Here is a 24,855-nt window from a genome sequence, read left to right on the forward strand (position 1 = left end):
CATAAATCTGGCAAGGCTATTACCAACAAAGAAGAATAAGAAGAAGAGCGCACAACAAAACTTGCAAACTTCACACTCTCTTTGTGAACGCCGAGGCGTAAATACGTATCAGCCATAGCAAGTGAAATTTGTTGTGAATTGTTAATGTGCCATAGTGTGAAAATTATAATATAATATTAAATAAAACCCCATTTGAATTGAAATTTATTCATGAAGCCAATGGCTTCTGTGTAATATTGGATAATTAAATAAAATCGTTTTAAAACAAATAACCCGAGCAAAAAGTGTTTCAACAAGATTTGTGTATTCCGCCTTGTGCGGCAATACAGTTTTTTTTATCCTAAAATACTTTAATAAAAAATTTAACATAACAAAAACATGGATTTTGATTTAATTTGGTGTTTAAAGAAAATAATTACCTGAAAAAAAATTTGATCAATAAGTTTCAGTTTCATTTAATTTAATAAAAAGAAAGAAAAAGAACAGTACTTTGTGGAATTTGGGTACCGTTATCCCCAAGTGACGCTACAATTATAATTGTATTAGTGTAAGAGAAGAAAGAATAACAAGAATCATTTTAAAAAAGTAAAGGGAGCTATCAAAATGGAGGGGGGAGAAAAGCCTATCTCCTCCCCTCCCCCTATCTCTGAAAGGGGAAAAATAAGACAAAGTGCATTCAAAGTGAGAAGTAGAAGTAATAGTAGAGCAAGAGACACTACAAAAAAGTCAAAATACGAAGGAGATGAAATAAATATGGATACACATAACAAACACAGTGATATTGCAGCAGCAGTCCACAATGAGAAACAGGAGGTAAATTCTAGCCAAAATCTAGCCAGGCAAGTATGTACAAGCAATGAAAAGATCTTAAACATTGTCGATCAAAACAAAACTAATGAAAATATAATTGATTGTGTATATGACAGTGAACACAGAGGACCATATATGGTCTATATTGATAAAGTAAATGAAAAGGGCGAAAAATCTATGATAAACACTATACACTTGTCAAGAATCTTGAAGGAAATAAATGCTAAGGGCGTTCTTGAAACTTTTAAAATAGGCTTTGCTCGTGCCAAAGTCTTGCTTAAGAGTGGACAAGCAGCAAATGAACTTATGAAATATAATGAATTAATTGATCTGGGGTACAAACCCATAATTTTCCCACATTTTATTTCTAAAATAGGAATTATTTTCGGGGTACCAACAGACATTCAAGAAGAGAGATTAATGGATATCATTGATTCGGATGTTCAGATTTTGAAGGCGGTTAGAATAACTAGAACTGAGGGTACAGAACGTGTCGCAACACAACGAGTTAAACTATTTTTCAAAGGTCTGGATATTCCAAAGACAGTAAAATTTTTCGAATATGCTAAAAAAGAAGTAAAGCACTATGTTCCGTTCAGTCAATGCTTTAATTGCATGAGATTTAACCACTTCTCGGCCCAATGCCATCAAAAAACTCCGGTGTGCAAGTTGTGCTACTTTGCACATGAGGCTAATACGCAGTGTGCTGCGGTACCTTCTTGCACAAACTGCAATGGAGACCACAGCCCATTAGATAGAAAATGTCCAGCTAGAGTAAAAGCTTTTCAGGTGAAAAAGATCATAACCATTGAAAACATCACTCGTAAAGAAGCCGTCGTTAAATATTCATCGATATTTGCTAACAGATTTGAAATTCTGGATGAAGATTTGGAAGTCTCATTCCCTCCTATGAAAAATAAGACAAATAAAAACTCGAGCTTATCCAATAATATCACAAACAATTCTATCGAATCAGCAAAATTCATTCATTCTACGAATTCTTTTGCAAAAGTTACCAGGAACTTACAAAACAGGAAACGAGAGCAACAAAACGCTTTAAAAAATATGGAAGAGTATAAAAAGACGCTAGAAGAAAATAATGTGTACAAGGCTCCAAATGGCTGTGCTCTCAAACAATTTAATCAAGATAATTTAAATGTTAATCAAATGGAAATTGACAAAGTAGCAAAACTGGGAACATTCCTAGAAGACATTGTAAGTAGCGTTGAAAATCTAGCAATAGAACTCAAACAAAACATTGGAAGTGAACAACAAGAAAAAATTAACAAAATAAAAAATAAAATTTTAAACGAAGCAGCTGATATAGACATATATTTAATGAAAACTTAATCACCGTGTTATTCAGGTGAAAAATATAACAATTATTCGGATGACGAACTTTAAACCATTTATTCAACATAATGACTTTAAAACTATTACAATACAACATTCAAAGTATAAATAATCAAAATAATAAGGACATGCTCGAACTTTATCTCAATAAAGAAAATATAGACATTGTAACATTAACTGAAACTTGGGTGCGAGATACCACCAAAACTAATATAACCAACTATAACTATGTGGGAAAAAATAGAAACGATGGATATGGAGGAGTAGGTATATATATAAAACGAAAAATTAGATTCTCTTTAATCAATTTTGATACAAATAGTGAAATTCTTGGTATATCAACATTAAATTTGAAAAGAAACATCAACATCATTGTAGTATATATACCACCAAATCTCAGAAGAAATGAATATGCAGCAATTACAAGTAATTTATTTAACATGATTTCAAAACTTAAAAACACAACTTTGTTAACCGGGGATTTTAATGCTAAAAGTACCTTATGGGGAAACAGCTTCAGTAATTATCAAGGGGATACACTTAGCAAATTCGCAAATAATTACAAATTCACATGCCTAAATAATGGGGAGCCCACTTTTGTTCTAAATAGCACTACACACTCTGCAATAGATTTATCATTCATAAACAGTCGTAACTGCAAAATAAACTGGAGGGTCGATAAAACTGCAATCTCAAAAAGTAATCATTACCCAATCATAATAGAATTTGATGAAAGATACACTACTAGGAAAAACGTCAAAACAATTTGTAAACAAAAATTATATCAGGAAATCGCCGATCTAAAGGTGGGAGATAATATAGAAGAGGTCCAAAACAACTTCCAAAAAGTCATAGACAATAATATCATCGTTGAAGATATTGATAAAAGATTTACCAAAAAAGGTTGGTGGACTGATTCTATCCAGCAGCTTTACAACAAAAGAGATGAGGTGAGAAGAATTTACAACAGATCAAGAAGATGGGAAGATGCTTTAAAAGTAGGAGCTCTGGAAAGAAAGTTGTATAATTTAATTGGAAGACAAAAAAGAAAAAATTTTAATGGATTTTTAACTGATTTATCTGAAACGGAAAATCCTAAAGAAATGTGGAAGATGCTAAAAAATACAAAGAAATATAAAAAGGACAAACCAATAAACAACACCTGGAGTGAGGATCAGAAAGAGAAATATTTGGAATTCTTAACCACCTCGTCAAATGTAGGAAAAGAACCAACCCCAGTATGTTTTGGTAATATTGTGGATGAACGACCAAATCTGGAAATAGATATCATGGAAAAATTCATAGAAAACAGAAACCCTAACTCGGCTGCGGGACCGGACGGTATTGATTACAAGATGATAACATCTTTGGAGGTTACTGAGAAGAAAAAATTTCTAAATGTTTTATGTAATACTTGGATGCAGGGCAACTTCCCAGAAAAATGGAGAATGATACGGGTAACTCCAATACAAAAAAAAGGTAAAAATCCAGCTGAAATTACCAACTATAGGCCGGTAGCCCTAATGTGCACGTCACAAAAAATTTTAGAAGCTGCTATAAAACACCTCCTGCAAAGTCATATTGATGAAAATAATCTTATCCCAAGTAGATCCTATGCGTTTTGTCCTGGGAAGTCGACATCTAATTGTATTAATGATTTAATAAATTCAGTTGAAATTCACAAGAAAGCAGGTAAAACAGTTATCGGTGCGTGCATCGATATTGAAAAAGCATTTGATAACACAGATCTGGGACAGCTGTCTTTAATTATGTTTAAGAATGGATTTAACGCACACGTTATAAAGTGGTTACATGAGAGTATGTCCAATAGAACACTTATATTTGGTAGTAAAAGAGCTACTGTGCACAATGGCTTACCTCAAGGTAGTGGACTGAGTCCCACTTTATTTAATATTTATACGGCCTGTTTACATAAAATTAACTCCCACAACTGTACTTTGTTTCAATTCGCGGACGACCTATTTTTATTATGCTATGAGAGGAATTTTAAAACGGCTGAGACAACACTGCAAGGTAAAATAATGGAACTAAAACAAGAATGTGAGAAGTTAAAACTAGGATTTAACATGGATAAAGTCAGTATTGCACATTTCAATAGAAAGCCCCAAAAACTTAAAATATCAATGAATGGAAAAGAATTAATACAAGAAAATAAAATAAAATATTTGGGAGTAATTATTGCTACGAACAGTTCTGCTAAAGTGCACATAGAGGAATCTACGGCGGCTGTAGTTCGAAATACTGCTTTTTTGAACATCCTCAGTGGTTGTAGGTATGGTATAAATCCATCCAGAGCAATAAATTTATATAGATCTTTTGCCAGATCCAAGATGGAATACGGTGCTGCGTCGCTGTCTAATTTGACTAAGCAATCAGAAAACATGCTCAAAACATGCATACATAAAAACCTGAGGAAGGCACTAGGTCTCATAAAATCCACACCTACGCCAGTAATTTATAATTTGGCAGGGGAACTTCCACCTTCATACCGTTTTCAACTTGCAACAGCAAAAGAGCTTGTTAAATGTGTTGCGTTTAAATTACCAGGCGCTGATCTTATGCAACAGAATTCGTCAATTAACACAAGCTACGCTAAGGTATGGACAAAATTCCAAAACGTTTTGATGAATGTTGCGAACACAAACATGTCTGGGGTCAGACCCCTCAAAATAAAAGTCTTTCCCAACTTTTTCCAAAACGTTGCAAATTCAAAAAAGGAAGCTAGTAACGAGGTAATTATTCAATTAGCGAATGAGAAGATAGAAAAATTGAAAAATGACGGGTTTGATCTTTTTTTTACAGACGGGTCTGTAAGTGATAGTGTCACTGGAGCCGCTTTTTACCATGTAAATTCGGATACGACAAAATCATACTATATACAAAAAAAATGGTCTTCAATGTCAGCTGAAATTTTAGCCTTTCGTCAGGTAGCCCTTTTCGCTGAAAACAACAATATAACTAAGATAGCGATTTTAACAGACAGCTTAAGTGGATTACAAGCAGTGAATAATAGTAAGCATAATAATTATGTTTTAGATGAATTTGTAAAGAAAGTAAATAATAAAACAATAGTTACGGAGATTCATTATGTGCCGGCGCACTCTAACATTCGTTTCAATGAACTTGCAGATGCAGCGGCAAAAGACGCCCACAGAAGTGGTGACCTATTGAATATGGACTGGACAATCAAGGACGCGATTAATGAAATGGCTAAAACTTTATGGAATGAATGGAAACAGGAATATGAAGAGCTCGCACTAAGGGGTAACTCATATTTTTATAAAATTTAGCCAACTGTCTCAAGAACGCCCTGGTTTAAAGATTCTAGGCTTAGCCCAGTAGAGCAAAAAATGATGAATAGGGTACTCTGTGGACACTGTTTTTGTAATAGCACGCTTGCTAGATTTAATGTGGTAGATTCGAATTTGTGTGAGGAGTGTGATTTGGAAGACACTGCGTCTCACAGAATTTTTCATTGTAGAAAGTACGACTTTGTAAGAAGATCTTTTCAAATATTGTACAACTACTTTACAGTAGACGACTTTGTAATATCCAAAGGCTAAGAAGGACTGACTGTTCTAGTGGATTTCTGTAAGGCTGCAAACATTGAACTGTGATAATTCATCCACTACAACATCAAAACAAGATAACCATTAGTTTCAACTAAAATAAATTATTAAAAAATCAAAAACATACAATACAATTAACTCATAAAAATGAACTGATAAAAAAAAGCACTCTTTATTTGAAAAAATAAACTATGGCTGTAAAAATAAAAAAAAAGAAATTAAACACTAGATCAGTTTTAAAACTGAACAAAGAGAATTTTCGCACATTCTATAACACAACAAAATCCAACTTACAGGAACAGAACTTATGTCAAAGAAAATAAAAAAAAGAAAAAAAAACAAAAAAATAAATATTTATTTAACAAGAAAATAAATAAAATAAAACAATTAAAATATAATCAATCAATAAATAGTGCCCATAATTAATAAGCTATGGCTTTTTAAAAAAGAAAAAAAAGAGAGAAAAAAAATCGTTTCGATAAATTCAAACAATCTAAAAGACAAATATATCGATATAATATATAATTCGTTTGTGGCTTAAAACTCCGTTAATACGTGAAGAGTAGGCCAAGGAGTGTAATAGCTCTTAATTTTCACACAAAAAAAAAAAACTTGCAAACTTACAAACTAAATCAATCTTATCAAACGCGTAACACTGCTGACACGTGCTTATTAATTTAAACTTACGATAATATTTTAACAAGGAAAATGAATTATTCCAGCAATTTTTCATTGCTAGCAACATTGCTGGTAAGTAGTATATATTATAATAATGAAGCTACTATTTTTTACTACCATAACATTTTTCCTTAATGTTATCGAACAATAGTAGCTTCTTTCAGGTTTAATCGTTATAAAATTTTTAAATTCTTCTCGGAATCTAGCTTCTTATTACCTTACTTATTACCATTACATATTATACAAATGTAACATATTTACATTTGTGTATTATCTTATGTTATTATTCGTTCTCTGCATAAATTGTCAATAGTCGTTTATTAGTCTTACCCCCATTATTAAATAATACTTTTGTTTTTCAGCAATATCAACAGCAACTGCAGCAACAGCCGCAGTATATCATGATACCACCACCGGCACCACCTCAGCAGCCTCAGATCCTGATCCAGGCACCACTACCATCACAAATACAAGTTTTGCAGCCGACACAGGCACAACAGACGGCACAGGTACAACAGCCGGCACAGGCACAGGTACAATAGACAGCACAGGTACAACAGCCGGCGGCACAGGCACAACAGACGGCGGCTCAGGCACAACAGACGGCACAAGAGTCGACAAAAGTTGATCAAACCAAGCAGCAGCCTAAAAAGAAAAATTGGAAGAACAACAAAGCCAAAAAACAACAACATGATCGTAATCATTATTATGGAAGACGTAATAATGATCATTATCACTATGACGTACGTTGTAGTGATAGTGATCATTAATATGGAAGACGTAATAACGATTATTATCACTACGATGCACATCGTAGTGATCGTTATCATTATTACGCCGGAAGAAGACGTAATAATGATGACGATCACGACTTACGTCGTAGTGATAGTGATCATTATTATGGAAGACGTAATAACGATTATTATCACTACGATGCACATCGTAGTGATCGTGATCTTTATTACGCCGATCATTATTACGATGATCATTATTACAATGATCAACACTACGATGTCGATGTACATCACATCGTAGTGATAATGATCATCGTTACACCGACGGAAGATGCATTACGCTCTGCTGCAGAGGAAAAAATGGTGCAGAAACCGATGCTGCAGACGTAAACAATGCTGCAGAGGAGCACAATGCTAATGCTGCGGAGAAACCAAAAGAGAAACCTGCAGAGGAAAACAATTCTGCAGAGAACAATACTGCAGAGAAAAATACTGCAGAGAACAATACTGAAAGCAGTACAGCACCAGCTCCGCAACGAGTTGTCGAGGATCAAGCCGAATCACCCCGGAGTGCCCGGAGTAACTGGACGGTTCCCTCCTAAAAACTAATTATTGTGTGAATTTACTTAAATATCATAAATACTTATTTGTGTATTTTATAAAATATTGAATTTTTCCCTAAATCCGTATTAAATCCTGTTTTTATTACTATTAATTAATTAAATAAAACAAAAATACAATAACAATTGTAAAACGGTTGTTTATTTTGGATATTATCATAGTTTTATAAATGCACTAAAAACACTCATATCTCATTTATCATCGATTTCCTCTAGACAATATGGTGACGACTGTACTGCGCGCTGTCAGTCGGAGTCATTAATGGCTTTCTTCCTTTTTTAGCCTGTGAAATTGTTTGCCTTGAATAAAAAAGATAAAGAAAAACATCATTAGATTGAAAAGTAACCTTCCAGGAAAACTATACAGTCAACCAAAAAAGTCTACATACACCCTATAAATCTCGGGTTTTAAGGGTAAGGAAGCATTTTTATGAAAATCCAAGTACACAGTCTTACATAAGTATACGTACGCCCCATAAATCTAGTCGCGCGTCCGGATTAGAGCAAAAATTCCAAAACCACCTGTTGTTTTGCTTCATCCTTTTGACGCGGTTAAAGTGAAAATTCGAAAAAATGATACGTAGGAAGCTTAATGTCTGAAGTGTGTTCTTTAACTTTCTCTTTGAGCATCAAGCTAGAGCTGGCAAACTATCGATATCGGTCCCATTCGATTTTTTCGATATTTCCGTTTCAAAATATCGATAAAATCGGTACTATCGGAGATTTCCTACTCCTATTTATTTGAATCCAAAATTGCCGACAAATATGTTTTGTTTACATTTCGCATGTCAGTGAAATACGAGGCGAATTAGAAAAGTTTGCGGCCTAAGCAACACGCAGTGTCGCCAGTCGTCATTTGACATTTTTTAGAAAGTGTGACAATTTTTAGTCTGAGCGTACTAAGGACAGTTTGACATGTGTTGTGTTGTTCACATTGACTTGAAAAAATCACTTTGCAAAAAGTGGAATTCACTTGTGAACATTTTCGTCCGATAATTTTTCACAACTTTCGACGTGGATAATCGCGGCAAGAGTGCATCGATAAAATTAAATCTTTGTATGTCAATAAAGGACCATCCTATAGAACTATTAAACTGGTTTAATGAATTCAATCGTGGCCAACATTCGCAAAAATAAAAAAACGAAGTTCCTGAGGGTCGTCCAAAAACGGTCGTTGTGCCAGAAAAAAATTTAGCCGTGCGTGAACGGATAGTGCAAGATCACCATGTTATGTACCGTAAGATAAAGGCATCCTTGGGCATTTATTCTACGAACTAACATATGATATTGCATGAACACTTGGCGCAAAAATGGGGGTTTTCCCGTCGGATCCCGCGTTGATCGGTGCAAGAAAATGAAAAAATTCTGGCTATTGTTTCTATGGCTTTTCTTTATATATATAATAATAATAATTGTTCCACAAACATCCCAGACGGGACAGGGGAGACATTTATTCTACCAACTAACATTTGATATTGCATGAACACTTGGCGCAAAAAATGGGGGTTTTCCCGTCGGATCCCGCGTTGATCGGTGCAAGAAAATGAAAAAAATTCTGGCTATTGTTTCTATGGCTTTTCTTTAGTGATGTCAAAATGGCCGATAGTATCGATATAAAAAACTATTCGTCGATAATGATTTAAAAAATTAAGTATCGATAATATCGATATTTGCATCGATGGTTTGCCAGCTCTACAACCATATGAATATCTTTCTTTTGTAATTTCGTGCGTGAGTGTGCGTGTTCGTGCCTTCTTGAAAAACACCGTGTGAAACACTGAAAAATCCTTTTTGTTTCATGAAACTTTTAGAGTGCATACTTTTCACTGTGATGTAGAAATCGATGTTGTTTAACAATTTTTATTTTTTATCTAAACTTACCTGAATTTTGTTAATTTTATTTTATAATATTTAAGTTAAGACACTAATGTAACAATATAAAAAAGAATGAAATCGCTATCATTAATTAACTCTTAGAAATCACAGTTTTAATGAAAGAAAGTGAAGTGGATACTTTGACTGTGATTCACTGTATTGTGTAACTATAAAGTTATAGCCAAGGTAAATTTATAGAAGGTATGTGCATGAATTACAACAACTAACAAATTTACAAAAACAACATTGTTGGTATTGAAAATTAATTGTCAAAGAAAATATTGAATAATAGGGTCGTTCCAAAAATTTTCTCAGGAAAAACATAAATACATTTCGAAAATCCACCAAAATAGAAAAAATTTGAATCACAATGTAAATATAAAGCATTCAGAACTGCCGTAGGTCATTTTTTTACACGTTTAGGAAGAAAAACAATATTTTATGGTAGCAAATTTCTAAGTTTCAAATTTCATGAGTAGACCCTATTATATTTTGAAAACTAAATTTACAAAAAAGTAAGAATACAGCTGATTGTCACTTCTACCTTGTATAAATGTACCTTGGTTATAGCTCCTCAAACATAGAACATTTTTCCTATTTAGCTTATATTGAAATTTATACAAAAAAGTACCACATGTTCATGGAACTTTATTCAAACAAGTTATTAGAAATGTTAAAACTTTTGAATTGGGAATCAAAGAGTGGTCAATAGCCTTTCTTTTTGTGAACAAAAAAGTTTACATATAAGCTGTGTTCCTTTACTTACCTGAGGTTACCATTTTTACCATTTGTTACCATTTTTTACCTGCAAAGCGTTCCTTAACCCCGAATAGTGGCAAAACTGGAAGCAATTTTTAAGAGAGTGAGAGTGGAGAGAGAGCGAAAATGGCTTTCTCTTCTACCACAGGCTACCCAGCCAAATTTCTGCAGGTAAAAATGGCAGAACTGATTTTTCGAATGGACGAAAAAAGGAGAAAAAGTCGAACGCTGACAAAACTAAATTAAAAACTGTGAAATAAAATACGAAAATTGATTTTTTTATGTTTCTTTTTGACATTGCTGCCACATCTACCATTTTTCCGTTCCTTTACTTTTCTGGTAAAAATTTTCATGAGAGAGCAATTTGACACTTTTTCTCTTTTACCACCCTTACCATTAAAAAAGTAAAGGAACAAAGCTATAATGTTTATACATAAAGTACCCAGCAAACCAAATGTCGGATGTCCGACATATCGAAACAATTTCGAAAGCAAAATCGTTCAGATTTCGTATCGATTTCTATACGATTTTTCGTAGGGGAATTCGTTCAGATTTCGTTCCGATTTCGGAGAAAATGTCGGAAGTAAATTTCCCTTCGAATTTGCTATTGTTTTTCTTCCGATTTCGTTACGAATTCGGATCGATATGTCGGAAACAAATTTCCCTTCGCACAACAACCACCTTTTGTATATATCTAACAAACAACATTTTAGTTTGTTGTCGAAAAACAAAATGGTTGGTTATAAAATTCGCATATACATTTTTTAAATATTTTAAATATAAATGCAACATAAAATAAATTAAGCTAGTGCTGATAGACTCAACATATTCATACACAGAGTTTGCATTGTTCTACTATAACTACAAAATGATAACAACAGTGAAAATCATTAGATATCTTTGAAATTATAATCTTCCAATAAAAACATAACAAAAAAATTTACCAATAAAAAAGAGGCATTAGAGAAAAATTTTTTCCTTCGATAATCATTCGAAATTATTCCAAAATCGTTCAGAAATCTTTACGAAAGTTCGGAAGGTACCTCCGATTTTCATACGACATTATTCCGAAATCGTTCAGAAATCTGTACGAAAATTCGGAGGAAAAAATTGGAATTCCGAATTTCCCAAGGATTTTCTTCCGATTTCGTTGTGAATTCTGATCGAAATCGATCCGATTCCGCTCCGACATTTCGTTCCGAAATTATGTCAACCACTTCATACAATTTTCGTTAAGATATCGTTACGATTTCGGATCAGATATCGGACATAACGTCCGAAGTTTGTTCCGATTTCGTTACGATATCGGTACGATTGGTTTGCTGGGGTACTGTTATGTTGATTGAAGCAATAAGATGTTATACATTACTCACGAATTTCGCTACTTTCATGGAGTGTATTTAAAAATTGCAGCTTCGGGCATTTGGTAGATGAAACATACACATAGCCCAGAAAGTCTGCGTTCACCTTACCACTTTTCAAAAACGATGCTAAAACTTTAATTAATAGGTGAATGAGTTCAGTTTTTCTTTCATAAATATGTTATTGGCACTCTTTACTACCAGTATAAAAAGAAAAATTCCTGAAAATTTATTATTATTACGAAGATAACGGTAAAAAAGTCTTACAACTGCTAAATTAGAGCCCCAAAAAGTCTGCGTTCACTTTGTATGTTGCAATAATACCGTTAGTTTTTCTGAATTTTTTTGCAGTTTTCTCGCATTTTTAATCAATATTGTCACAACTGGTCATTCTGTGAGATCGTTTGCACACTTAACTTAAAAAAGTAAAATATTTCAAAAATGGAAAACTAGGACAAAGAAATTGGCATCGATAAAAGGAAAATTCTAGGTAAATTATGGAAAAAGCTATCGAAATATTGGCGGAACTGTAGGTAGAACATATTAGTCTATACATAGAGTGATAATTAACTATAAAAAAATCGGAAGTTTGAAGTCAATGCCCAGATCTGGACGGTCAAAGCTCAGTTTTGGACGGTCAAAAATATTATCAGAACGGGAGAAGCGTAACATAACTAATATAGTTAAAACAAACAGTCCGATAATTACTTCAAAAATTGTTGAAAATGTGAAAATGGCATCCAAAAAAAGTATTTGTGCACAAACCGCCAGAAAAATACTGCATAAAGCTGGATATCATGGTATAGTCGCACGGCGAAAACCGTACATATCACTAGTGAACAGGCAGAAGCATATTTAATTTGCTAATGAATACAAAAACAAGCCTCCAAGTATTCCGGAATCAAGTCATATTTTCGGCCGAAAGTATGTTCTATATGTTTGCAATGAAAGGACTTCAAACTGTTTAGAGAAAGCTCGAACAGCGCTTGAAAAACAAAATCTTGTTTTACACTGTAAAAAATGGTGAGGGTGCTGTTTTGGTTTGGGGTGTGTAGCAGCTTCTGGAGTGGGCCAACTTGTATTTATTGAATCGACAATGGACAAGAATGGTTACCTAAACATCATGAAGCGCAATTTGAACCAAAATGCAGAAGAACTACGAAATTTTGGTTGCAACAACATAACGTTTCAAAGCATATTGCTGAGATTGTAAGGTTTTGGCTCCTATATAATGCCCAGATCTGGGTTTTGACGTAAAAATTCTGGTTTGTTTATAGTTAATTATCACTCTATGTATGGACTAATATGTTCTACCTACAGTTTCGCCAATATTTCGATAGCTTTTTCCATAATTTACCTAGAATTTTTCTTTTATCGATGCCAATTTCTTTGTCCTTGTTTTCCATTCTTGAAATATTTTACTTTTTTAAGTTAAATGTGCCAAGGACCTCACAGAATGACCAGTTGTGACAATATTGATTAAAAATGGGAGAAAACTGCACAAAAATTCAAAAAAACTAACGGTATTATTGCAACATACAAAGTGAACGCAGACTTTTTGGGGCTCTAATTTAGCAGTTGTAACACTTTTTTACCGTTATCTTCGTAATAATAATATATTTTCAAGAATTTTTCTTTTTATTCTGGTAGTAAAGAGTGCCAATAACATATTTAGGAAAGAAAAACTGATCTCATTTACCTATTTATTAAAGTTTTAGCATCATTTTTGAAAAGTAGTACGGTGAACGCAGACTTTCTGGGCTATGTGTACATCCCTTTCGATTAAAATTATGCAAAAATTACATCCGACTCTTAGAGACACAACCACATTTTCATAAACAGTGTGTACGAAAAATACAAGTTTGGTTAGTATAAACATGACTATAGTTTCAATTAATTTTATTTCATATGTAAACCAACTATGTGGCAAATCCAGGGAGGTTGTTAAAGAGGGAATATTAAAAACAAAAGTACCATTATATACAGGGACTTCATCCAAATCTGAAAAAAAAATTGTTTAAATCGGTAAAATTGAAGCAAATAATCTCGTATTAAATTTGAAGGCTATTAAATTAAAATTGACTGAGTTATAGCAGAATCGGGGAATGATATATAGGGACTATATCAAAATCTGAACCGATTTTTTTCAAAATCAATAATACTGATCAACGGCCTATGGAAACATCGCATATTCAATCTGAAGGATATTCAATTAAAATTGTCCGATTTTTTGCAAAATCGGTAAAGATATATATGGGGGTTATATCCAAATCTGAAGCGATTTTTTTTGACAAAATCGGTAAAACTGATTAGGGGCCTAAGAATTTAATTTGGGGGCTATTCTCCTAAAATTGACCGAGTAATAGCAATATCGGGGAAAGATTTATATCCTTTAACTTTGGAGAAGAAAATGTAGGACGTACTTTTTGACGTGGTGGTAAATTTTACCCCTATACATATTCTTAAATATTTCTTTATATATTTTCTATTTTTTATAATATTTTGCATTTTTTGCATGATATTGTGTCAGCAAATAATAAAATAATATCAAATCAAACCACACTCTTTGTTTATATAGAAAATTAGGCTCTACATTTCACAGACCTTTTTTTAATCCAACAAAAAAGACATATTTTATTTTTAGAAGAAATAAATAATTTAACAATACTTAAAAACGTGAAATTACATTTTTTGACAGTCTTGCCTACATATTTAATAAAAATACAGAGATCATTCAAAAACACACGTTTTTTAAAAATCTGCAGGGTACCAAATAGTTGATTTGTCATTTATAGTGATCGTACACTGTACACATACATATGGGTATGATGCAATCCATTTACATTCCTTTATTGGATTGGAAACAGGTATGCGTAGTTTTTTTGTTATACCTACTAAGCATATATAACATATTTTCGAGTCTCTGGGATATATTTTGGATGGGGCTATTGAGTCCGTGCCCAAGATCCTGGTAATAATTTAACGTAAGTAGCGTTTGGTTATGTTGAATTCGGGATCGACCATCACCGTCAACGTTGCTGAACTTATCGTCCTCTTCTAGCAATTGCCTTATTATAGGAACACTGATTTGCTGTGAAAATGGATTAATTGAAAATGCAGAATATATAATTCATATGCCGAGTTTGACGTGTGGTCAAAACTTTTCCATGAAATTCATACGTCGTATTGGACGTGGGGTCATTTTTTTACATAGGATACTTACGTTAGTTTGGAGCTGGTGGTAAAATATTTTCTGTGCCACAGTGACAAGAACTTGGGCGTGGGGTAATTTTTACACCACCGTAACCATATCTCCTCACTTGATAGTCATATGACAACCAAAACATTACTGCCTACTTATGTTAAGGAAATATGAAGATACAGAGAAAGTTAGACCGGTCGCTCAAATCATTTGAAAGTTATATGCCGTTTACATATAACCGGGTTAACCCAGTGGGTCTGGGTTTCAAATGTCATTTCCATTGTGTATACTTCAAATAAATCCTCATAAAGAAGGTTAACCCTGCTAAAAACTATAATCTAAACGCCGTATAATTAACAAAATATGATCGGAGGGGTAAAATTTACCCCCACCTCCACAGTTAAAGGATATAGGGGCTGTATCCAAATCTGATCCGATTTTTGTCAAAATCGGTAAAACTGATTAGGGGCCTAAGAAAATATATATTTAATTTGAAGGCTATTCTCTTAAAATTTACCGATTAATAGCAATATCGGGGAAAGATATATATGGGGGCTATATCCAAATCTGAACCGATATTGACCAAAGTTGGTATTTTTCATCCTACGTCCTCATAAGTATTTGTACAAAAATTCACCATCCTAGATCATGGCCCAATAATACAGGTCCTCTCTCAAGCGAATTCAAACAAAAACAAAGATTTGAAATGTCAAAATTCTTAAACAAAGGCGAAAAATTTGTTTTCGCCGACACGGAATATGTTTGAGGCGAATTTCTTTATTGTGAATTAAGGTAGATGCATACATAAAATTTTCCCAGAAAAAGTTGTTGACGCAGTTATTTTTGTTTGGCGTAACAGAAAATACCAGCTGATCGATGTTTAACTGCCAAAATAAGTTATTGTAAACTAAATTCTAATACAAAACACAACAAATGTTGACATTTTACGTGTACAACATAAAGTTGATTTTTTTTCTATATACATACATACATCTACCTGCTTCTCTACAGTTTGGCATTTCTCTACCTCACAGCGAATTCAAATGACATATGAATTTTGACAGCTCAAATCAAAAATCATTTGTTTTTGAGAGAGGACCCATGGTTTAATAATAAAGGTTAGCTAAAGCTTCCTGTCAATTTAATTTTTTTCTATTGACTGTTCCTAAAACTTCAAAACAATATACACAATGTTTGTATGTGTGTGTGATGTTTGAATAATATGCCAACAAAATTTTAAAAACAATCGAATTCAATGATTTTCAAAATTGTTTTTAGAACATTTGTATGGAAGAAATCCTTCAACTTATTATTGAAACAAACATTTTATCATATCCACAACCCGATTATGTGGAGAAACCTTGCCCCTTCATTCATTTTTCGCGTTTTTTATAAAATGCTCAAAATTGGTATTTTGTAAACAAACCCACGTGTTGCCTTTTTGTTTACTAATTTTGAAGTTTTATGAATTCAGGAAAAACAAGGGTTCTATAGATTTTTTTCATTTAAATCTACCTCTTTACTTATACCATGAGAGGACCTTTATAATTGGGCCATGTCCTATATCAACTCCTTCTATTTTTGTCCACGTTTACAAGGAAGCGGCACCACTGTGCGTCGTTTTTGATCTATAGATCCATCTGCGTACTTATCAATATTCCGGCATTCTTTCGTGTTTCTTATCATATTGTTTTTGTTTGTTTCTCTTCTTCCTCCTTCTAAACAAATAAAAATCAGCTGTTAATGACATTTAATTTTGCTCTCATTCATTTGTTTGGTCTGGAAGAGAAACAAAAACATTTGAACAAAAGAAACTTTTCTAGCTGCCAGTCAGTCCAGCGATGAATAATAACAATCCAAACGTAATTTTTAATCCCTTGATAAGTGCTATACAAAAAGTGGTGCTGTATGAAACTCGAACGGTATGATAAAAAACTACTGTTGTTGGTTTTATCTATAATTTGGTTAGCATTTTTTCTCCACCTTTTCTAGCGTTTATATTTGGTGGGCAGTAACAATAGAGAGACCCGTTTTCGTTTATTGACCATCGATAGGACACAACATGACCGTTTGGCCATCGATGAAAATCCCAATGAATATAATGCTTTGGAAATACGTCGTTTTGTGGGGTCATTGGGGGGACAACCCAGGGTCACTTCGGCATATGGAGTATTGGGGTTTGTGCGCTTTCTAGAAGGATACTATTTGATTTTGGTGACAAAACGAAAATCATGTGCTCACTTGGGTATGCATTTAATATACACCATTAAGGATACGGTAATGGTAAAGGTGAATGAACCATCGAACACCTTGAAGACACCACACCCCTACGAGGAACGTTATAAGAAAATGTTTCAGAATATTGATTTGCGTAGTAATTTCTATTTTTCTTATTCATATGATTTGACGAGGACATTGCAATATAATTTATCGGCACCACGTTATGTTGGTCCGAATGTGGATATTGAAGTGGATGAGCCGTTGCCAGAGTGGGATTCTTTGACAAATAACGTGGAAAAGGCAAATGAACGTGTGGATTATGCCTATCGTAGTTGTTCACGTAAACGTTTTGTGTGGAATGCTTTCTTGTTGGAACCCATGAAGGGGATAATGTTGAGAGATTGGTTGTTGGAAGTTACCCATGGCTATATAAGTCAATCGTGTATAAGTATTTACGGTAGAAGAGTATATGTGTGTTTGATTGCTCGGAGAAGTACTAGATATGCTGGTACCCGGTTCTTGAAACGTGGTGCCAACTTCCGTGGAGATGTGGCAAATGAAGTGGAAACGGAACAGATTGTTAGTGATGGCCATAATATGTGTTCGTTTACACAAATGAGAGGTTCAGTACCGTCTCATTGGTCCCAGGATATTAGTAAAATGGTACCAAAACCACCCATACAGCTGGATATTTCAGATCCTTATGCCCAAACCCCGGCAAGGCATTTTGAACGCTTACTATTTCACTATGGATCACCTTTGATTATGCTTAACTTGGTCAAGAAACGTGAAAAACGCCAACATGAAAACATAATTGCCAAGGAGTTGGTAAATTCCATACGTTATCTCAATCAATTCTTGCCACCACAGCATCGCATGAAGTATATACCCTTCGATATGGCTAGAAAAAGTCGCGGCGGTGGTAATGTAATGGAAATGTTGGCTGATATTGCAGAGTTTGTTGTCCAACAGAATGGTATGTTTTTCAAGGCCAGGGGGCAGCCGTTGACTTTTCAAACGGGGATTGTGCGTACAAATTGTGTTGACTGTTTGGATCGTACAAATACAGCACAATTTGCAATTGGTAAATGTGCATTGGGACATCAGTTAGAACGTTTGGGTTTTATTAAGTCGCCCAACTTAGAGTTTGATTCTGTTTGTGTAACAATGTTGGAGAACTTGTATGAAGAACATGGCGACACGTTGGCTTTACAATACGGAGGATCACAGTTGGTACATCGCATTAAGACATATCGCAAAACTGCAGCCTGGGCCTCGCAGGGCAATGATATTATGCAAACCTTGAGTCGTTACTACAGTAACACTTTCAATGACACCGAGAAGCAGCACAGTATTAATTTGTTCTTGGGTTATTATATACCAGGAAAAAGTCATTCGAAACGTAAGTAGTAAAAGATGAGCGTGTGATGCTTATGGAGGAAATTCAATAACTGTTTCTTTTGTTACAGAAAACCAACCCATCTGGGAACTACAAAGTGATTATTATATGCACAATGCCTATAGGCCTTTATCGCCCAGAAATGAAACTCGCTTGATTACCGATTGGGTGCGATTGAAAATACGCAAATGTTTGCCGTATTCATGCTCGGACTCGAATCGTATTGTTAAGGAACTATTTCGTGTTCATACCAGAGATTTGGAGATGATAGATGGATATGCGAATTTTTATCAATCCTTCAAGTGGACCGAATTGAATGAACACATCTCTTTTGAAATCAGCCAGGTCGCTATGAGACATTTACCTACATTCCGTACCAACTATTCACCATTCCAAAAGCAAATACAAGAACGTAAAAAACCCAAAAATCCTTCACTTACGGGACAAAGTTCAACCAGTTCCACTGCTAGCAATGATTCCAGCTCCTCATCCGAAGCTGATGATACCTCGACAGATGAAGAGTTTAGCGCCAGCCTTTCGTTAAAGGAACAAAATCAAAAACAATCCAAGGAAATTGAACCATCAATAACACTTGAGTCCCTTCTGCCACCAATGGAAGAGGTATACGGTTGTAAAGTTAGCAATCCTTCGAAAGAGAGTATGGATATTTATAAACGTTATGTACAAGTTTCCAAATTAACTACAAATCAGTTATCCTCGACTACTACACAATCAAATGCCAGTGGCATTCAATTACGTAATTTGGCTGGAATCACTTTGAAACCTTTAAGTGATTATGGCACCGATTCATATCTGTCAGTTAAACCACCAACTGTAAGTGAGGAGAGTCTGCGCATTTACGAGGAATATTGTAAGATTCCAAGGAATTTTAATGCTGTCCCCAAAGTGGATGAATTCGATCAACTTTATCGTTATGTTTTAATGCTTTAAATTTGTGTTTTGTTATTTATTTTCATATTCTATTTAAAAATACAAAAATATATCCAACATATTTATAATCTAAGAATGCAGTGTTTTTTTCTGTATACTAACTATACGTGGCCATCTTGAAATGAATAAAAATGAAAGTGAAATTAATGCCGAGTTATTTTATAACTTTACTAAACCCAGCGAAAAGTTTGCCTCCAAAGAGGCAGTTAAATGATATGTACAAGTGATTTGGAAGTGCATCAAATTATGCATTTTCACTCATGATTTTTACAAGGGAGTGACCCCGGAAAGAGGCACTCCATTGCACCGCATTTTAACTGACCCTTTGGCATTGCATTTTAACTGAACCTTTGGCACTGCATTTTAACTGACCCTTTGGCATTGCATTTTAACTGACCCTTTGGGGTAGAATAGGAGGCAGTCCAGAGCACGTGTTTTGAATAACAAAATAAAATGCATTTATTATTTGTGTAAAACAAAAATACTAATAACTTTATTAAATTAACACAAATTATGAAAATTCTCTATTGAATTCAATCGCAAAAATGTGTGTTTCCTCCAGTCTTCATTTAATCCAAGCTTAAATGCTTTTGCTTCATCTGCTAAATGGGTTTGATATTGTCTTCCCATCACAAGTTAAGATTTCGACATGTGCTCCAACAGCACTCCATTGGGAAATTTTCTTCTCGTGAGTTACCGGAAAAATGTTCACAAATTAAATATTATTTAGTTTGTATTACCAAATGTTTGGAAATGTTAACACGATTATCTCTTTTTGCAAATGTATTCCGCTTCCTGTAGAGATGTACAAACTGATTTATGTACATGTAGGGATCTCTAGCAACTGCTAATAAAATGTAGTGATCGGAGTGCCTTTTTCACGACTCCGTTTGCACTGCATCCGGATGCTGTTAAATTGTGAGGAATTGGAGTGCCTTTTTCACGACTCCGTTGAACTGCCTCCGGATGTTGTTAAAATGTGACAAATGGATGTGATTCTTTGGATTGCATCCAAATGCGGTTAAAATGTGAGGAATGGAGTGCCTTTTTCACGACTCCGTTTGAACTGCATAAAAACATGCCGTGAAAGAACTAGTCTACATTGCACTACTTCCAATTTATTTTGCTGGGAATCTATGTATGCCCGTATACTTTTATAACAAACAACGACAACTTGGGTTCTGTGAGGCATTGTTTATACAAAGAAAAGTTCTGGTTGGTTTTAACATGTTGAACCAAAAGTTTGAGGTAGATCCTAGTACCAATTCATTGTGTGTATCAGTCAAGTGTGGAACCTGCCGTTTAATATTTCCCTCCAGGTTGTACTACCATTAACCCGCTATCGAAAGGCTATAAAAACCATAAGTAGGGGATATCAAAGGACGTCGTGAGTGTTGTGGCATTTCGTCCTATGTAATTACTAGAGGTGTAGGCTTTGTCAGAGCAAATAGCACGGTGAATGAAGACGTTCCCACAAATTACTCAACGATTCCGATCCTATCGTTCCATGATACTTAAGGTTCCAAGATAAGATAAGATGATAATAAGTTTGGATGCTGAGATCTTTGAACCGGTGACTATCTTTGTGGATAGTCCAGTGGCCCTTAAAGCCATCAAATCCTTTAACATCGAGTTTGAGGAAACATCGAGTATTGGAAAAACTAACCAACAATTTCCGACTATGTTGGGTACCTGGTCTAGCAACCGCTGACTCTATCAAACCACCCATATGTCACCTTTTCCGGAAAATTGGAACGTTTTTTTGATTAAAGAGTCAGATAAATGTGGCATAATGAACCACGTGTAAAGATTCATTTGGCCGAATCTATTAACCAACAGAACAAATTCACTATTAAATCTGAGCTGAAATCACTACTTTAAACGCCTCGTGACCTCATAACTCTCTACATATTTATGAAAATTGTTTACTTTTACACTATTTCTTTTTTGCACTTTGTTTTTTCCTTTTACGTTTCTATCCTTCAGATTTCTTCCACCCCAACTCTACCTTTCCTATACTATTTGGAAGATCATAATGGGCCTAAAGGTCACCGAGTGACATCCCCAAACCAAACCTAGGGGTAACATTCGACAGCATGTTCCCCTTGTCTGTGCATGTCTCATCTATCTGCGAAAAGCTGAGATATAGGAACAAAGCCCTCAAGTCTCTAGCCGGTAGTACTTGGGGTGAAGACAACGAAAACTTGTTGATAGGTCGGTCTTTGGTAAGCTGTGCGTCGCCAGTTTGACCCGGGAACATAAGTGCAACGCGTAGGATTAGTATTTAAACCTGTCTGAACGCCGTCCTGAGAACTGCAACAGGATGCCGTGCAAAACATATGCCAGAATGCGGCTCAGACCCGCACAACCTTTTCAAATGTCCTGCCAAACCTACTTAACTAACTCCAGTAGCTTTGTGGTTCCAACCAATCGAAGCATCCACATTCCTAGACCTGGACATAGATACGACTGTTACAATTAAAACATTTTGCTCTGGAGGAAGATCAAAGATGGCAATTTGATTTGGAACACTTCTCCTTTTTACCATATCTCCAAAAATTGAAGGATTTTGTTAGATTTTGATCCAGTAAAAAATTTTTAATCTAATTTTTTTAAGAAAATAGTATACCTGGATATATGGTTTATTCTGAAGCTCATAGTGAAATTTTGTGTAGAATTTTTCTTCTTTTTACACTTTTCACATGTACTTTCATGTATTAAGTCGAAAGAAGAAGGAAAAAAATTTCATCAAAAAATTGGGAAATATTTTCATGTTTTTTCAGCAAAATTGATACTAATATTTTCATGATATATAATGAAAATAGACATTTCATTTCTTTCGTGGCCCATAGTGAAATTTGACGAAGATTTTTTTGTCTTTGACGTCATCTCTCTAAAATTATGTTTTGTGATACAATTTTGAATAAACTCAGATGAAGTCTGTAGTGTCGTCACAGTTCTTTATTGTCATCACTATTAATAAATTCAAATATGGCAACATTGTCTATTGTTTATCCATCATTATCCATTATTGCTTTTCCATATTCATCACTTTTGTACGTATGTAGGTCCCAATTTACATTAGGCGAGTTTACTTGCGGCAATTGTCAGTTTGATGGAGAGAGAGGTGAGGCATATGGTAACCCTTTGCCTCTCAGCCCCCTCTCTCACCTACAAACTGACAATTGCCGCAAGTAAACTCGCCTAATGTAAATTGGGACTAGTTCACTTTAAGAATTCAATAAAAGCTCTGTTCCTTTACGTTCAAGAATCTTCAAGTTTTACCACTTTTTACTCGAAAAGCGTCCCTTTACTTCAGACACAATACACTTCATATTGGAGCATTTTACAACTTTTGCTATTTTTGCCGGTTTTACCATTTTCAAAAGTAAAGGAACAAACCAAAAGAGTTATCGTTATAACATAACAAAGTCCGACTTTAACCCTAAAAAAAGATTTACAGATTTGGTGTATTCTGAGATCTACAGTAAAATTTTATGGCGAACAATTTTGTAAAAAATTTGGATTTGATATGATCACTTTTGAAAGATTTTCAAAAAAGGACCAAAAAGACCCCTTTGTTGAATCGCATTAGGGTTAAAATTTTTACAAAAATTTTTCCCACATCCTACTCTGTAAAGTTGCCAAAGACACTATATACCTAAAATGCAAGGATTCCAAGATATCTTAACTCAAATATTTCGAAAAAAACTAGAAATGGGAACTTGACCCGTCTACTTTGGCTACTTTCCAATGTAAATTTTAAAAACGCCGATACACGTGTCTCATATTTTTAGCTCTACTTTCATAATCTACTCAGGTTTTCCCATCATTTAAAAAAAATTGAATTTTGTTGCACAGTGTAATAAATAAACAAGTGAGTTTGTTTTATATTTTTAATTTCGTTTATTGTTTTTGTAAAATTCTATCAACAACAAATACACTTTGATATGTTACTATTATTATTGTCTAAGAAACATTCAATTTGTTCTAGCGGATATAACATTTAACAAAACAAAATAAACACAGATTAAGTTCTACATAGTACATATTGGTTTGTTCCAGAACTGCAAGAATCTAATATTTTTAACTATTTTCTTCGATAACATAAAGGAAAAATTGTTATCGTAGTAAAAAATAGTAGCTTATAGCAGGTTCTGGAACAGAGCAATATTTTTACTTCTTGGAATGAATAACTTTCAAAAAACGCCTAAAAGTAAACTACAATAATATGAATTTTAAATAAGAGCCTAAAATTTCAATTGTCCTTTGTTTTTTTTGTTCAGAATCATCTTGATTGGCCATCTGTGGGACCTGTTTTATGCGGTGATGAAGTTGTTGGCATTTCATGAGCATCATCTCTTGATGAGGGCGGTGCAGCAGTTTCTCTTGGTGGCTTCTCCACTTGCATCTGCAAATGCATTGGATTATAGCCGGATTTTTGTACATTCGATCCAACAATAGTTGGTTTATAAACACCCGCCAATTCTTGGGCCAACATATATTGCTCTTGCTCTGGATAGTCATGTTCACAATGGTGTTCTCCACAAATTCGGCATTCATAAATGTTGGGACGCAAAGTAGTTTGGAAACGCTAAATAAATCATAATTATCATTTTCGTTATGTTATTAGACTTTTTTAAGTTATTACCTCCTGCAAATCACGACCTTGAGCTCGCCACAAATTTAGAATGGCATAACCCGGTATACAGACCAATGAAAACGAAGCAAACATCCAGCCAATACCATATGCCCAATCGGGATAAGTGTAACGGCCATTGTGATAGCTGGGCTCTTTGTAATTGATTAAACTTAAAATCCAAATTGCCTGTAAAAATGAAGTTGAAATGGTGTTGGAAGGTTCGATATATGGGGTTTTGTCTTATGAAGTTATACTTACAAACAACAGGCAGGGTCCACACACTATCCAGCATGATTTCAGGTATAGTGAAGGTGCTTTTCCAGTCATTTGTTTAATATTTTTCGATAAACGTCCGGTACCATAAAACCAGGCTATGGCAATCATTTGACAAAAAGCCAAGAACATGATCGTAACGGAGGCAGCATAATGATCCATCAGTTGGAAGAAGTAAATACCACCCTGCAAAATAGAATGAAATAAAAAGAAAAAAATCGAAACCGTTGCATTTTTAAGTATAATTTTCAAAAGTAAATTCAGTGCTATAAATAACGGGATGCCAGTCCACTTGTCAAACTTTGGCCTGTCACGTCCCAGGCGTTGAATGTGAAGACACAGTGATTACCATTCTGTGTCTATATACCTTGAACATCTTTTTGATCCT

At 34.4% G+C, this 24,855-nt stretch overlaps 2 protein-coding genes across 2 annotated transcripts in view; one reads left to right on the forward strand and one right to left on the reverse strand.

Annotated features, from left to right (window-relative positions):
• The first annotated feature begins 16,721 nt into the window (after positions 1–16,721).
• FIG4 (polyphosphoinositide phosphatase FIG4) lies at positions 16,722–19,625 on the forward strand. The gene is made up of 3 exons (XM_073969440.1): positions 16,722–16,904; positions 16,975–18,604; positions 18,672–19,625. Exons 1-3 carry the CDS (start codon positions 16,824–16,826, stop codon positions 19,550–19,552), a joined length of 2,592 nt encoding a protein of 863 aa, XP_073825541.1. The 5' UTR covers positions 16,722–16,823; the 3' UTR covers positions 19,553–19,625.
• A 3,809-nt stretch (positions 19,626–23,434) lies between these two features.
• ine (solute carrier family 6 member inebriated) overlaps positions 23,435–24,855 on the reverse strand; it is a 51,103-nt gene continuing 49,682 nt past the window's right edge. The window contains exons 9-11 of the mRNA XM_073965340.1: positions 24,453–24,653; positions 24,204–24,380; positions 23,435–24,146 (exon numbers count right to left, since the gene is read on the reverse strand). Of these exons, the coding sequence (XP_073821441.1) occupies positions 23,841–24,146; positions 24,204–24,380; positions 24,453–24,653 (684 nt within the window). The 3' untranslated portion in view covers positions 23,435–23,840. The remainder of the gene's footprint in view (positions 24,147–24,203; positions 24,381–24,452; positions 24,654–24,855) is intronic.

Source organism: Musca autumnalis, unplaced genomic scaffold (genome assembly GCF_047663935.1).
Source record: "Musca autumnalis isolate F117 unplaced genomic scaffold, ASM4766393v1 scaffold_2, whole genome shotgun sequence".
Taxonomy (NCBI): Eukaryota; Metazoa; Arthropoda; class Insecta; order Diptera; family Muscidae; genus Musca; species Musca autumnalis.